The sequence below is a fragment of the Populus trichocarpa genome, chromosome 7 (assembly GCF_000002775.5).
Source record: "Populus trichocarpa isolate Nisqually-1 chromosome 7, P.trichocarpa_v4.1, whole genome shotgun sequence".
Lineage (NCBI taxonomy): Eukaryota > Viridiplantae > Streptophyta > Magnoliopsida > Malpighiales > Salicaceae > Populus > Populus trichocarpa.
In genome coordinates, this window is record NC_037291.2 from 2,310,859 (window position 1) to 2,328,438 (window position 17,580).

At 30.4% G+C, this 17,580-nt stretch overlaps 2 protein-coding genes across 2 annotated transcripts; both read right to left on the minus strand.

Moving 5' to 3' along the window:
• Positions 1-245: 245 nt before the first annotated feature.
• On the minus strand, positions 246-1,893 carry LOC7473148 (anthocyanidin 3-O-glucosyltransferase 5). The gene has a single exon (XM_002310167.4). The coding sequence runs from the start codon at positions 1,888-1,890 to the stop codon at positions 355-357; it is 1,536 nt and encodes a 511-aa protein (XP_002310203.2). The 5' UTR covers positions 1,891-1,893; the 3' UTR covers positions 246-354.
• An 11,351-nt stretch (positions 1,894-13,244) lies between these two features.
• LOC7478011 (anthocyanidin 3-O-glucosyltransferase 5) lies at positions 13,245-15,191 on the minus strand. Its single transcript, XM_024605189.2, has one exon. The coding sequence runs from the start codon at positions 14,990-14,992 to the stop codon at positions 13,532-13,534; it is 1,461 nt and encodes a 486-aa protein (XP_024460957.1). The 5' UTR covers positions 14,993-15,191; the 3' UTR covers positions 13,245-13,531.
• Positions 15,192-17,580: the final 2,389 nt, after the last annotated feature.

The window sequence follows — 17,580 nt, forward strand, 5'->3', positions numbered from 1 at the left end:
ATACAATAAAATAATATAATTATTTTTATTTTTTAAAATTTATTTTTGATATGAACATATTAAAATGATTTAAAATCATAAAAAAAATTAATTTAAAATTAAAAAAATTAAAAACACTTTTTTGACGTAAAAAGAAATAATACACTCATTGTAAAATAAAAAAACCTTGGAAAGGCTAAAGTACAAGAACTCAGCCTCAAGTACCACATTACAACAGTAAAAGATGAAAAAGGTTCATGACACACTTTTTAACTAGCTGAAGCTGGAAATTAATAGTATATGGTTACGGAGGTAGCTAGAAGGACATGGCTAAATGGAACAATAAGTAACATCCTGGGTAAATAAATTTGCAGCCTAGGCACCTTGAGCCTTTGCTTTCTGGAAATGCAAGCTGAGCTCACACTGTTTGGCTATTTGAGACAGTGAATTGTAGGAGGAACCACCTTTACTACTCAAAGCCTTCTCTCCACTGTGCTTAAGTTCGTTGACCCTTTTCCTTATTCCAAATCCTTCTTCATCCTCCATGATCTTCCTTACCATCATCTCTATCTCCGCCCTTACCACAACGCGTTCCGATGCCAAAGTCTTTGGTTGAACAGCCACACCAAGCTCCTCCGTAAGAATTGTAGCATTCATTTTCTGCTCTGCATATAACGGCCACGCAATCATAGGCACCCCATTTGTTATACTCTCCAAGGTTGAGTTCCAACCACAATGTGACAAAAATCCACCCACAGATGGATGTGCCAAGATCTCCACTTGTGGCGCCCACAAAGGGACAACTAGTCCCACCTCGCGGGTTCTGGCCAAAAACCCTTCCGGTAAAAAGCTTGGGATTCCTTCAGATCCATCATCTAGGTTAAAAAATGCCCCGGCTGCGTCATTATCTATTGGTGGACGTACCACCCAAACAAATCTTTGTTTGCTCAACTCCAACCCCCAAGCCAGCTCTGCCATTTGCTCGGTTGACAAGGTACCACCACTCCCGAATGAGACATAAATCACAGATTCGTTGGGTTGGTTGTCAAGCCAATTCAATACTTGGTTTCTTGGAACCGAAGGTCCAACCGGTCTAGCTAGTGGACCAATTGGATAGACGGGTGCTTTCGCGACCCGTCCTAACATTTGAAAATCTCTCAAGGCTCCAAGAGTAGTAGGCTCCAAATCCTCCCAAGTGTTCATCAAAATCCCATCAGCCATTGGCATCTCAATCCCAATACGTTTGTATTCGATGTACATTTGATCATTCCTATCCAAGTATGCCCCAAGAGTGTCTTCGAACCGAACCGACTTGCAACCTGGAATTCTTAGTGGCTGTTTTTGAATAACATGCTTGTCTTCCAGATTTCTATCTATGGTTGGGAAATATATTGTGATTGCAAAAAACCATGCATTAGAAGTGTCGAAAACATATTTTAACATATTGAACTCTTCAGCAACAGCAAATGCCTCGGTGCCAAATAAGTCGACAATCAAAGCTGTTGGTGGAGACTTCAACGCCAAGATTGCAGAACGGAGGCTTGGTAAGGTCTCACGCATCATTACTGCCAGTTTTGTTACAACTGTTGCTGCAGGATCGATTAGGCCAGAGATATCAACTAAAGGAAGTGTGATAATGTTGATATCAGGGTATGGTTCTTTTAGAAGTGATTGTGTGGTGGAGGCATCAGTTGCCACGACAAATAAGGTCACATGGAAGCCATGGTAGGTCACAAGACGCTTACCAAGCTCAAGGACAGGGATGAGATGTCCCATGCCGGGGCTGGCTAGTAAGGCTGCATGAGGTTTTGTGTTTTGCATGGTTGGAGGTTTTGAATAGCTACTGTATAGAGACTGATATTGGCACCCAGCTGGGTTTGAAGTGGTTAGTTTGTTTTCCCGTTGTTGCATAATAAGCCTGCTACGATATTTATAAGCAAGTTCATCCATGCATGTTTAAATCCATATTGACTTAGGCCAAATTTTTTTATGCATTTGCTAGGTTAATTGGAACGCTAACGCTACTTGAGATATATATTCGTCATTGATTGCCGATTGCAGTTAGAAAAGTGGCTCAAATTTCTTAGCACATGACATGATTTTGATTGGATATCACCTTGGCAAGTCGATCCTGACTTTTTATTTAAAAAAAAAAAATTACTTTAACGTAAGGTTACCTCATCGATCATACAGGTGCATGTCCCGGCAACATTCATATATATATATATATATATATATATATATATATATATAGGAATACAATGAGAATTTTAAATCTTGATTAAAAGCATTACGAGAATTGTGTAATATGTATTAAAAAAAGAGAGAGAAACATCCAGAATGACTAAGATTATTTCCTTGGTTTATTTCCTACCGATATTTAATTTTGAGTTGACCTCAATCTCATGCGCTATTGTGGCGGGGAGATGATAATTTATTATATTTGGATATATCCTATTAATTAACTAGAATAAAAGTAAAATTATGTTCCTTGAAATGATTAAATATTACACACAGCTAATTATCTTTCGTACTATAATAATATAATATTGTTCATGCATGTGACGGGTTGAAAGTTCAAACCGTTTCTGTACTTTTTAAAATATTTTTTATTTTAAAATAATAATTTTTTAGCTTTTTAAAATTTATTTTTAATATCATTATATATATAAATAATTTAAAAAAAAAACGCTTTAGACCACAGAAACTTGAGCCACCTTAATTTATTATCGAATCATAGCACTTGACATTAAAGACTTGCCTAGGTACAGCCCTCCATCGGACCCAATAATAGTGGTGTAAATAATTAAATTTTGAACGGATTCATTGATGTGGCCAACTTGTATAGCCATTAATTTTGCCCCACGTAATTAATTAGGGCGGCTATGATATTAACAGCATCCCATTGTGATGATATAACCCTCTCCGAATTCAACCACACTAGTGATCTGCCATTTTTAATTATAATTTTAATTTTTTAATATATATATATATAGTTAAAAATATTTTTGAAAAATATATACACCGCACAAATGATATAAAAATAGGGGAAGCATTTCAGAATAAATAATAGAAAGTGAAAATTAATATAGAATTGCCCTAACAGGTAGGCTGCTTCGTAACTCGTACAACCGTTGCTCGTGTATTTAAATACGTATGCATGTGATCAATGAAAAAATAATTGTTGTTGAAAATGAATTGCGCGCGTTGCGCCATCTTTATATCATGATATTTATCATAGCCATCTATCCAACTTTGCCGACCCAAACAAGGTTTTGTTGTCTGATTGGGCACCAACGTCAAACCTATATATTTATTTAGCTACGTACTTGATAGCCCAAGGTATGGAGTTATATAAAAATACATTTAATTTGCACTTGAAGAGAGCTATCATCTCCTTGTGTTGCCCTGCTAGATATTTGTCAAGAGAATTGCATTAAAAAACGCCAAAAGATAGCGGGAAAGAGAAGATACAAATCACACAGGTCTAGCAAATGAAACAAACGAAGAGGAAAAGGGCAAGAAACCCACAAGAACATAGCAGCAACCATAGGATGCAGCTTTGCCTCCACACAAACAGAACTGCCAAGCTAAAAACCAAGGGAAAACTCCATAAAACCCAAAAAAAAAAAACAAAAAAAACTATCTCAAATGATCCATAAATGAAAAAAAAAATTGCGTAGAGAGGGATTAATTGTTGAGATATGACAACGATTTTAAGATTTTTTTTACGTTTAGAATCCTTGTTTGTTTCATCTTATCTTTTATCTTATAATATATTTACATATTTTACGTGTATAGTGTTTTCCATCATTGTTAATCCGTCCCTCGTCATAAGATTGAAACGCTATCAATTAATTATGAGCAGGTTAATTAACACAACATTAACTCTAAAATTGACGTGATCATCATATGCAGACATGTTTGCTCTTGTGACCATCATAAAATTCTTATTAAATTATAATAGTTAAAGGTAATATCAATTACTAAGACAAGAGATGTTAAAAAATTATATGTTTTAATCTTTAATAATTGGTATCAGAGTTTTTCAACCATTAGTATTACTAATATATAGTTAGGTTGATCGATTTAGGACAAAACTCACAAATCAAATAAGATTTGCGCAGACAATCGACGTTGATCTTGCAAAGTTTGTCTCCTCTCGTGTTATTCGCTTAAATCTGGGTCCTCGCTCCTCATGTCATGGCATTACTTGTTTGAATCTATTTGCATGCTTGCTTTCTGCTCCTTCTCCATTATATATATATATATTGAAAGGAGCTGATATAATTAATTAGAACATAAGTTTGTTCTGCCATCACAAGAAAACCTAACATAACATCACACAAAAAAGAAAGACGAAAAACAATAAGCTGTCTAAACTGGAGGAAAACCAAGCTCCAGGAAAGCTATGAACAACGGAGCCTGCTACGAGGAATGCAAGAGCAGGACAAAGAGCAGACAAAGCTCGGATCACCTCAGATAAAAAAAAGTTGTTTTATAAAAAATATTTTGATTAAGGTTGATTTGGTATTTATATATGTTTGGTTAAAACTATAATTGAAATTGAGATTGAACAAAAAGTAATTTAATGTGTTTGGTTAAGAATACTTTTTAAATTGAGGTTATAAAATAACTAAAAAAAGATATATATTAATGTTGATGGTTTTTAATTTAAATAGTATAGATTTAACTACTGTTATTATATCATGAAATAAATAATATTTTATATAAAATATTTTTTATTATTCCATTAAACTATCTACAATTCCATCACGTACGAAATTGATCCGACAAGGATTACAACTTTCATAGTTTTTTGAGCGTTCAACAAAATCAATAAAAATATCATCATGAACAAAATTGAGATTACGATCAAATTCTATAAATGCTACATCATCATGCGATCTTCTTTTAATTTGTATAGCGTAATTGAATAATATTAAACACTAGTTTTTAGAATAAAACACAATTAAAAATAAAAAAAAATTGAATATTTTTACTGCTCACATGAACAATAAAAATGAATACTCTACATTGTTCATTTTTGTATATAGAGTGAATTAAATTCAACCTGTTGTTGAACTCGCAAAAAAACAGTAAAAATATATTTTTTCATAACCGAGTTCCTGTCTCAAATAAATAGTGAGGATATAATTTATATTATATGTTACTTCCAATCGGTAACCAAACATAATTATTAATGTGTTTAGAAGAAACACAAACGCTGCACAAACGGACTGATATAAGTACTTACTGCTTGAAATCCTCCCCAGAGAAACAGATTTTTCTATCACACCAATGAAGGGCGTTTCTTTCCACCTTTCAACATCTTAATCGATTTATTATATATCTAGGGAGATTCTTTTTCTTTCGAGTAAATTATAATTGAGTCTTTATTTTATGATTTTGTAAGTTAGTCTCTTTATTTTTGAAAAACGTAAGTTAATCGATGGACCAAAGCTGAATGTTTTTTTTTTTTCCTTAAATTACCTTTTTTATATAGATTTATGTGTCATTTTGATATTTCTTTAAAAATAGTCCCTTTAAAGAAAAGAATTATTCAACCACGATTCTTCAACTCCATTCATACCATTAGTGCTTATTTGAAAAAATAAAAAATCTAAAGTGGTGAACATATAAAAGAAAAGATCGAAAGCAATAATGAAAAAAATAAAATTATACAAACCTAACAGATAAATATAAAAGTAATCGGAGCAGCTAGCAGTTGCCCCTCTCATTATTTAAGATTGCACATGCCACATGGTCATTCGAGCTGTATTTGTTGAGCTATATGGACAGAGCACATATCCACCATTATGTATTTGAAGCGTATGGTACTGGTGGCAGGCCTTTAGCCTTCCCTTTCTTTCTTTCTTTTCCTTTTTTTTTTTTTTTTTTGTTGAGAAGGAGAAGTTGTTGATCACAATATTTTCAGAATATTGATTTATAGATTCAACTGTCGGTTTGACAGTTCAGCCACCGGTTCTTTATGATATTTTGTGAAAAAAAAATATAAACCCTTAACATGAAGGTAACTTAAGTAATGGACATGGATATGATGAGTTGTGAAGCTTTATATATTTAAATTTAATAATATGCTGAGCTTAAATTAATGTGAATTTAGCTAGTATGAGACCCAATATGCTTGGGTTTGATCACATGTTAAGCCTAAATGAATATAGATTTGACGATTCGCTAGACTCAATATACATGGGTTCGGTCATGTGCAAAGCCTAAATAAATGTAGATCTATCAACACATTCTTCAAACCGAGCGGTTTGGTTTGCCTCGTTATTGGTCCAACGGGGTAAAACCAGAACCTTAGCAATCCAGACCAAGAGTTGTTCATCTCTCAAAGCCTCTAGTGCTGTGGGTTGCAAATCTTCCCATATGTTCAACAAAATCCCATTGCAGTTCGCCATCTCAACCTACATGCGTAAGCACTCAAGATACCGTAGATTGGTGCGGCCTAACATCGAGTCAGCGTACTTAGGTATTTCTAATTCATCAGCAACCACCATAGCTTCCGTTCCAAATAGGTCAACGATCAATGCTGCAGGACGAAATGATAGAGCAGATACGGCAGCCAAATGATAGCACAGATCCTTGTTACAACAACGGCATCAGGGCTGACAAGTTCAGATATATCGACGGGCGGCCGTAGCTTAATGATCTCCAAGATATTTTCGGAGTCATGGCTGATTGAATTGAACTTGAGATTCTGCTGCCAAATGATCAGATTCAACAACAAAAATGGTTATTTCAAGGTTGTGGTGTGCATTTCATCCTCCAATTTTATTTTTATTTTTTAAAAAAAAAAATGGGGGTCGAAGCCCAAAGTCTCACCAATTGTTTGATTTTCTCATTATTTTTCAAACTTTCTCCAAGCAATTTTTTAGCATCTTAATTATTAATATATATTTCTTGCATCATTGTCACTTTATTTTTAAATCTTGCCGTTTAACATTTTTTCTCTAAAAACTCCATATCATACACATCAAATGCAACTAATTAAATTTAATTATTATTATTTCGATACCGTGGATAAAAGAACCAAGAAGCTACTCCCTGTAAAATTAGCTTGGCATTTTGGTGCTAATAAATGTAAAGGCCGTACTACTTAATAGGGGAAATTAATGTGTTATGAGATATTAATTAAACACATCAAGTATAATTAATTAATTTATTTCTAGCACAATTCTTTTTCTTTATCTCGTGGTTAAAGAAATATACTCAATTTTTTTTTTTTTTAATTTCATCCTTCAAACAAACACTGACATAAATTCATTTTATCTAAATATACCAAATCGATCCATGTGAGTGGTTCCCATTTTTTAAATTGTTCAAAACAATGAGTTTATATATATAAGCTGATAAGAAAATGTGTTCCATTAAAAATAAAAAATAAAACTGTAACTTTATAATAATCAAGGAACTATTTCAATCACAAATATTATGTTATTTGATGACATCTCATTAATAAATTTTTTATTTTTATAATATGCTTTTCAAGTAAAACCCTTTGATGTTAAAATTTGTACAAACTTATATTATTTTATATAAAAATTATAATTTTAATTAGAAAAAATAAAAATATATAAGTAATATCTCATTAATAATATTATATTATATCTCTATTCAATATTCACCGTTTTTATCATAAAAGCCACAAGCTAGCCCCAACATTATGCCACCGCAAAATGGCATGCCTTACGCATTGGGTCAGAATTCTGTTAGAAAATATTAGATGATTGCCCTGTACTGTTTTGTGAGCAAGATTAAAAAACATTATCATAAACAAATCAATTTTATTTGTTTATCAAAAAAATATGCCACGTTTGTCCATGCGTGCTTGAGAGAAACAAAACAGGAGACTTGGACTGCATCATGTCCCACGATCTGCAATTACAGATTTCCTGTTGAAAAGGTCTCCCTGGGCGAGGAAGAAGGCGGAGAATAGTGGATCCAGAAACGGCGCCGTTTTCTTGAAATGGCCATTTTCAACTTGGCCCCTGAACTTCTTACATTTAACAATTAGGTCCCTGATTCCATTAATAAACAATTACAAGTTCAATTAAGTCCCCAAACTTCCAATTTATGTTGTCTTGGCCCAAATTTCAATTTATTCCTCATTTTTCATTTTTTCATTTCATACTTTTTGATATTTTTTTATATAAAAAAAAATTAAGAAGAATAAAAAATTTGCATTATGACAAAAATAAATAACATTTTAATAATTTTGAGTTGTATAGGTGTTTTTTTCATATCATAAAATTTGTTAATCAAGGAATGAAAAAATTATGAAGGACCTTAGTATAATAAATTAAAAAATATATAAATTGATAAATTGTAAAAAGAGTTATGAATGTTAATTAAATATTAAAGCGAGAAATTAATCTCCTTGAGAAAAAGCTAAAATAGATGCATGTGTAGATATTGTATAGGTATAGGCTAGAAAGAAATCATACTACTTAATAATAATATATGCGCAGCAAATTAAATATGATAAGTAAGAGTGTAGGTAGCGGGATAATTTTCAAAGCTAATTTTTATTTAATTTTCAAGAAATTAAAATAAATATTTAAAAGAATTAGAAGGATAAAAAGTTTAGAGAAAAAAAATTTCAGCTTGTTATAAATAAAAATCACAAAAAATATCTTGGAAACAATGATAGCCTCGTTATCAAAGAAGAACCAATTGACACAAAAATTAATTTTTTTCACTATTGAAATATAGCTCGTCAAAATCCTTCACTCTCATCTTCTTCTCCAATGACTTATTCTTTTCTCTCTCAACATTCAAGGTCTTAAATGCAAGGAAAATAAAGTATTAGGATCAAAATGTAAAAACCTAAATCATAGGGATTAAAATAACAAAATAGAAAACTTTAGGAATGAAATTCAATTACCTTTATAAAAACAAAACTACATGGGCTAAAAATATAAATAAAAAAACAAGGGACCAAATAATTTTTTTAATTAATGGATTAAATTGAAAACAAAAATCAGGATCAAGTCACAAACACCTAGCTTACAAGGATAAAAATATTAAAATAAAAAATTAGAGGATGAAATTAAATTTATTGCTAATAAAAAAAGTAATTTTGTTCTCAACTGATGTTGTGGTCCGATTATCAAAACCTATTTTTAATTAGTTTTTTTACAATTAAAATGGATATGTTAAAAGAAATATTCTTTTCTTATTCATATTTTTTTGTTTGAATAAAACTTTTTTTTATTAGGAGCACATTCTTTGAATAAAAAATAAAGAAGATTAAAATAAAAGTTTATTAAAAATTTCAATCATTTTAAATAATTAGAAAAAATGTTTCTCTTCGACCTAAACTCAATTTTTTTCTTATTAATCCATTTCTTTATTGTTTTAACATGTTTTTTTAGTTGAAATTAGTGCTTTTAAAATAAACAATTATCATATCACAAAAACAAGTTTTAATAAAAAAACAAATATTAAAATAATGACTTGATATTTTATATGTGATTGAAGGAGAAAAAAAATATATGATAAAATAATGTCAAAATATATTAAAAAAAAAGATTATTTTCATTGAATTTTCATGAGCACATTTTAACTTTTTTTCATATTAGGTATATAATAATTAGAAAAAATAACATTTCCACAAGAACCTATAATATTATTTAAGAACTAGGATAAAATTAAATCATAATTTGAATACCATGTTAAGTATTTTATTTATACTGCTTTTGAATCAAAGTCTAAAAAAAATTGACAAACAAAGACTACAGAGAGAGAGAGGTTAGACATGTGGGCATAAAAGATTGGTCTTGCCTGCCTAGCCCAATAAAAAATAGGCATGGTAGGCACCTGCCTTTTTTTATTATTGTTTTATATTTAATGATGGATAACATGTAATCCATCTTTTTATTTAAAAATAAATAAAATCAAACAAACAATGCATGATATGTAGTGGAAAAAGACACCTTATCTATAGTGGCAAAAGACGCATTATCTATCTATCGGTTCCGATTCCAACCATCAAAGAGGTGGTTGGAAAGTTAGATTTTGGGTTTGTTCGGATTCAAAAACTTTTTTTCAAACTATTTTTACCCGAAAACAACTAATAAACACCATAAAAATCTAAATTAATCCTTTTTCAATCCCATAACACCTCCACACCGATCAAAAATACAAAATTAAATTAAATAAAAAACAATTCTTTATTAACCCCGATCTGCTTTTTTGAGCAAGATAAGTTCAAAAATATCTCAATAACACTCTTCTTGTCAAGAAAAATCTATTAACACCAAAATTAACTTTTTTTAGTATTAAAATGTGGTTAACCGACCACTTTTTTTTTCCTTCCTTATTTTCCAATAATTTTATCTTTCCTCTCTTAAAAGTTAAGGACTAAAACATGAAAAAAGTATAGAATTTAAGTGTAAAAATCTAAAACTAAAGGGATCAAAGATGTCTAAATAAAGATTATTGGGATAAAAATGATGTTTTTCGTGCAAAAATAGAAAAGGTCTCATTATTTTTATTATTTTGGTTATTCTTCTTTTAATTGTTGTAATTACTATAAATTTAAATCATTTCATCAAATCAATTTTGAAATTTTAACAAACATCTTGGATTGTCAAGAGCATGGAAAGAGAAGAAAATATCAGTAAATATGATCACAACATTACATGAAGGATGAAATTGAATTAAAATAAGGTTCAGTGACCAGAATAAAAATTAAAAGAATAGCATTGTTCAATGAAAAGTGCCATCAACAATGAATTATGTCCGAGTGCACAATACAGAATAGTTAAACACCGTGCTCTTTTAGTGTATTACTATAATTAATAAAAACAAGTCTTGCAAAGAGTTTCACTTTGCTAGTTCTCCTATTTCTATGGTTGCTGGTTCCAAGTTTCGAACTTAGAAAATTAGAAGGCAACCCTCCTTAAGTCCTTATCTATCTATCGGGGGTTAACGTGGTTTGTGTATTAATCATAGTATAACTAATTATGAGTTTATTCAAGTAATTGCCTCAAAATCGAGTTTCTAATTAGCTTAAACATGAAATTTAGATAAAGGGTGGTATCTGATCACTGATATATGAAGATATTATACCAACTAAACTTAAAAGTAAACAAATTAATCTAAAATATCAAGGACATAAACCAAAAAATATTATATATTTAAGCTATTTAGGAGGCTATTTATTTGTTATTTAGACTTTTAGAAATGATTTAATTATAAGAAATGGAAGTCATTGTTGATTATAAAGTACGTACAATTTGGCTTTTTTTATTTATTTAGACAGAATATCGTGGACTTAAATGAGTGTGTATTATACACTTTCTTCTTGTTATAACCATCGTAGATAAATTATTGACTACTTCTAGATTATCTCTCTCTTTTTTCTCATGAAAAGCAGTCAGGTTAGGGGGAATTAAAAGAGATATGCAATGCCTATTTTGACGAAAATAAAATAAAATAAAATAATCACACACACATATTTTTTGACTGCCTAGCTACATGAATGACGCCCAGAAGGAAGAAATTCGAAGGCTTGAGCCAGTAGTTGATCAATGAAGTCAAGTCAATAAGTCTTCCACCACAATTTCTACCACATGTGACATCCCCCAAGGACTTTTAGAAGAGAGAAGGTGCCGTAAAGAGACATCATCCTGATGTTGAGTGGAGACAAGTCTTTGAGCCAATTAATTTTTTTATTATTATTTCTTTGTTCTATCACAAATTACTCTAACACACCTTCTTGAAAAATGGTTTTTTATATATATATAAACATTTTAAACCTCTATATATATATATATATATATAAAATAACCCTTATTTTCGAGCCTAATACCTCATACCATTGAAGGATGGACCCTTGTGCACTTAAATTAATGCCGCAGTGTTATTTTCAAGAATAATATATAGTTTTCAACAACATAGTTAAAATTCGAATGAATTTCACATAATTTATACTTTATAATCTAACTTATTTCTTTTAAAGAATAACACTTTGAAAACAAACTAATATATACTCTTTAAAGTATCAAATAACAAAATCTCACTTTGCAATATGCATTCAAATTCATATTTTTGCAAAGTATAAATCTTAGCTTAATTTTACAAATAAACCAAGTCATTATATATTAAATTTAAGAAAAGAATTATAAGATTATTTATTTTTTATAAATATAATTTTAATAAAGACTATACTTAATTATATATTAAATAAAATCAAATATTTGCAGTGATTGTTTAATTTTAGATACTCAACATTATATCTATAGACATATCTCATTACAATAGCTAAATCTTATTCAACCACACACCATGCGGAGAGAAGTAAATCTTATCAAACCATACACTATGGAAAGAGCTAAATCTTATCCAACCATACTCAAGATTGTCCACATGTTTTTTTAACACGTCATGGAATATAAACTCGAATTATAAATTTGAATCATAAAATTATAAATAAAAATAAAATAAAATAATAAATAATATATAATTAGAATACATGATTCAAATAAAAATTTATATATAGTTTAAATAATTTAAAAATATAGTACAATACAATTATGTTCATAAAATTTTATTAACTAAAAATTAATAAATTCAAAACAAATAATATGGTGGTGTATCATATAAACTAAAAATAACCTTATTATTTTTATCTTCCTCGTCATGTATCCTGTAGTGACGAGTATCCTGTAGTTTAAGAATTAATATATATACCAATAACGATGTGTATTGCTGAGAATTGAATAAAATACAACAAAAAAACCAACATATAAATACAGGAAAACACAACCATCCCTTGCAGCAGCAGCTAATGCAGGGTTATCCTCAATTCGAAAGCCCCTCCTAAACCAAACAATGGTCTTACTGCTACCCATTAGGATCAAATCAGAGTTTCAGATCTCTAAATGCTCTCCCCATCTCAGACTCAGCTTTGATTAAGAACTGTGAATATCTGCAAAGTTCACACCGCTCAAAATAATCAATACAAATAGTTCTCCATATTCTGTTTCAAGAATCATAACCCCTTTTGCACCAGAAGATACACAAATATAAACAAGCTCCTGGTTGTTATCCAGGATATATAAGAGAAGTAAGAATTGAGAACAGGTAAATTCCAGTTCACCACATACTACAAGAACACCAACTCTAAAACTACACCTTTGCATCAGAGACACCCCCACCTTCTGTATAATAGAGGTCCATACTCCCTGGAGAGAACTAAATAGCTTTCTTTATATATATAATTATCAAGAGTATAATGAAAAGGCTATAAAATTAATAGTTAAAGCAAAATACAGTGACATGATTTAAAAAAAAAAAACAGACTTAAGCAAAAAAATAAAATACAAAATTAATCTACTAGAGCTAAATCTTATACAACCTCACACCATGCGGAGAGAGCTAAATCACATCCAACCATTCTCTGTGGAGAGAGCGTCACTACTTCCCGTCTTTCTCAAGACCATTTTCCTCTGTCTAGAAAAATCTAAAGAGAATATGTGCAAGCACACATGAAAATAAATACAACAAAATATCAAGCATTTCATGATGCTTTCACCTCCATGCTTTTCCAGCTTAGCTCACACTCTTTGGCCACAAGAGACAACGCATTATAAGAGGAACCACCCTTACGTAAAGTCTCTGCTGCTCTGTATTTGAGTTTTTTGACCCTGTTTCTTATGTTTGTCGCTTCTTTATCTACCGTGATTTTTCTAATCATCATCTCTATCTCTTCCCTTCCTACCATTCCGTCTGATGCCAAAATGTTTGGTCGCACGGCTACACCAAGCTCTTCGGTTAGCAAAGCAGCATTCATCCGTTGCTCGGAGTATAGTGGCCATGCAATCATAGGCACTCCATTGGTGATGCTCTCCAGAGTCGAATTCCATCCACAATGAGATATAAACCCTCCCACTGATGGGTGGTTCAAGATGTCCACTTGAGGAGCCCAATCTTGAATCACCAAACCCACTTCTTGAATTCGATCTAAGAAACCTTCAGGAAAGCAGCTTGCCATGCTGTTAGCCTCACAGCTCCCTGCAGTGAAAAAAGACCCATCTCCTGTTTTTCTTGAAGGTGAGCGTCCCACCCAAATAAATCTTTGTTGACTTAGCTCAAGACCCCAAGCTAGCTCGACCATTTGCTCCAAGGACAGAGTTCCACCACTTCCAAATGATACATAGATGACAGATTCACTGGGTTGCTTATCTAACCAAAGAAATAACTCACCACTCCTAGAATCAAGTGGTTTGAGTGGCCTCGTTAATGGTCCAACCGGGTAAACCGGAACCTTACAAAGCTGACCCAAGAGCTCCTCATCTCTCAATGCTTCCAATGTTTTGGGTTCCAGGTCTTCCCATATGTTCAGCAAAATCCCATCACATTTTGGGATCTCCATCCCCATGCGAACGTACTCCAAATACTGTTGGTCGGTGCGGTCTAACATGGGGTCAACCACATCTTCCGGTTGGACCGCTTTGCACCCAGGAATTTTCAATGGCTCCTTTTGATCAAGATATTCTCCTTGCACAACCTCATCAAGTATTGGCATATATATGGTTAGTGCTAGAAACCATGCATTCGAAGGAATATATACATACTTGGGCATTTCAAACTCATCAGCCACCATCATAGCTTGACTTCCAAATAAGTCAACAATCAAGGCCGCAGGACGAAATGATAAAGCAGATATAGCAGACCGAAGAGCTGGCTTGATCTCACGCATGGTAACGCAAATCTGAGTAGCAACAGCAGCATCAGGACTGACAAGTCTAGAGATATTAACCGGTGGAAGTTCAACGATTTCACAGAGTTTTGGAGTCATGGCTGATTGGAGAACTTGGGATTCTGCTGCTGAAGAATGAGAAACAACAACAAATATGGTGATGTCAAAGTTGTGGTGTGTGAATAGTCGTTTGCCGAGTTCGAGAATGGGGATTAGGTGGCCTATTCCAAGGCTGGCTAACAATACTAGATGGGGTTTCGAGTCTGTTGTGTTCTCCATGAGTAAAAGTAAATATCCAGGTAGCTAGAAAAGAGTGGAGAACAGAAGAAAGAGAAATTGTTGGGATAGTGATGGCGACAATATCTGTGGTGATGCCGTTTATACAGGGAGTGGAGAGCAGGCCGACACCCTTTGTCAGAAGAAAGGTGACGAAGAAAACTGTGGTAGCTCAACTCGTGAGATTTTAAGGTTGTTTTTTAATGGTTATGAATTTAAAATTTTTAGTGCTACTAGATATTTATATCATCTTTATGAGATTAGTTGACATATCATAAACTAGTTTAAATATTTATATTAATAAAATAAAATAAAATAAAAAAATAACAAACAACAAACAAAACCTTTTGTATAAAATACAAAAGGCCTTAAAAATAGACTAGACACGACTTACCACTTATTTTCTTAAATAAAATAGTTAAATTATATTTATTTTTTATTGAACTATCGAGTCAAGTCAATTACATAATAAATTAACATCTACATATTTTAAATTTTTTATATTATAAAACACTTTAATAATACATAAATATTTTTTTATATTCAAATTTTTTTTTACTGGATCCATAGTATAAAACAAGTCAATGATCTAGTATAATATTAATTGTTATTGAGGATTAGGATAATTAATTCTTAACTTAAAACTTACAACTAACTCAAATTTATTTATTTAATGTTATTGGCTTGAAATAACTTGAAAGATAGCATTTCTTTAATGAGTTATTTGGAATCAATATATTTAATTATAGTGTTTATTTTGAATTCAAATGTAAATAAGTTGAATTTACATATTTAAAAGAGATATAATTCAAATTATTTTATTTTTTATATTATCCTCATTACTTTTATTTTATTTCTTCATTTATTTTTTTAAAAAAAAGATAAATAGATGAGTATTTTGGTAAATTTAGTTTGAGTATTAAATTTTTCTTTTTTTGGAATTACAAGAGGAGTTACCTTCTGATTTTTTTTGTATTACTTTTAGAAATTTGAATTACATTTAAAATTCAATTCTTAATATTTTAAATAATTTTAAAAATAAGATTTTATTAAAACTTTTAAATTGATTCCAAAAGAAAGATTTACAAACATAATATAACATGTCTCGCCTCCTAACGTCCTAAATTTGCGTGTTGCCTGATAAATCTCATTAAATTATATGGTTATCCCAAGGGAAAAAATCAGCTTGTCACCATCACCCTCAAGAAAAGACAAAAAGAAATAAAAACCATTGCACTTAAAGCGATGTGTTATTAAAAATTATTGCAAGAAGATAAGGTTGCAAGAAGATAAGATAACATTACCTTTTCCTCTCATTTTTCAGTATGATTTTTAACCCCAGCATCATGAACCTTCTTAATGTTTACAAGTATATTAATTAATTTTATAAATTTTAAAATTAATAATTATATAAATTTTTAGTTGTTTTTTAAAGCTCAAACTGATTACGTCTAAAAAAAATAAATTTAATTAATCAGTTTTTATCAACTTAAGACATCAAAGCACTGGTGATCTGATTTATTGCAACTTTATTATGAAGTTCATTTCTGTTCAGTTTTCTAACTCAATTAATTTCACAATTTCATCTTTGATGTGTTAAGATTTTATAGAATATCATTATAATATAAAGTTACAAAGATAACAAATATTTTCTTTTTAAGTCGTGGTTCGTTAATAACTTTCAGTAGCTTATTAAGAAAATAAGTGGTAAGTCGTGTCTAGTCTATTTTTAAGGCCTTTGGACTTGCTTGGTACTAATAAAATAAATAAACAAAAAAGAGGAAGAAAGAAATAACCCTACACTTATCTGTGACTATTTTAAAATTTCATATTGATTAAATTTTTATACATATATTTATTTTTTAATAAGATTTTTAATAGGTGAAACCATATTTTGGTTTCTTTTCTTTTATTGAATAAATTTTATGTGTGTGTATTTTCTATTAATAATTTATTTTGATAAACAAACTCATTAAATACAATCGAGTAAATTACCTGTGTTGCAATATTTAATATCTTGATCTATATTTGTCTTTTAATTTTTTCAGTTTCGTTTTTGTATATTATTGAATGACTTTTTTCCATTTATTTAGACAATGGTTATTGATTTGTTTAGTTAGATGCATACATAAGCTTTTTAATTTACTTTTAGGACTTTTTCATGTAAAACAATATGTTGAGAAATTTTGCATGTTCAATTTTTTTATTATGTTTTGATGTTTTAGATTTAATCCATATTCTTATGATTTCTGATTTTCTTCCTTGATCATTTTATTAAAGTTTTATTGTTTTTAATTTCACCATTCAATCCAAATTTATATTGTATTTTTTTTCATTTTGATCTTCATTGTTTTGATTTATTTTCCTTTTATTAATGTTTTTATTATTTTTAATTTAACTCCCAAATTGAAAATTTATTGTTACCCTTTGATTTATTTTTACAATTTTAACCCTTATTTTTTTTATTGTTATTTTTTATTTTGGATTTTTTTGTGTAGTTTTAACCCTTATAATTTTTTCATGTATAGTACTTCTAGTCTTATAACTTGGATCATCATTTGAAAAATTAACAGGGATTGAAAATTTTTCTT

Excerpts from the sequence above, each read along its gene's own strand:
- LOC7473148 (XM_002310167.4), bottom strand. The coding sequence starts at position 1,890 with ATGCAACAACGGGAAAACAAACTAACCACTTCAAACCCAGCTGGGTGC.
- LOC7478011 (XM_024605189.2), bottom strand. The coding sequence starts at position 14,992 with ATGGAGAACACAACAGACTCGAAACCCCATCTAGTATTGTTAGCCAGC.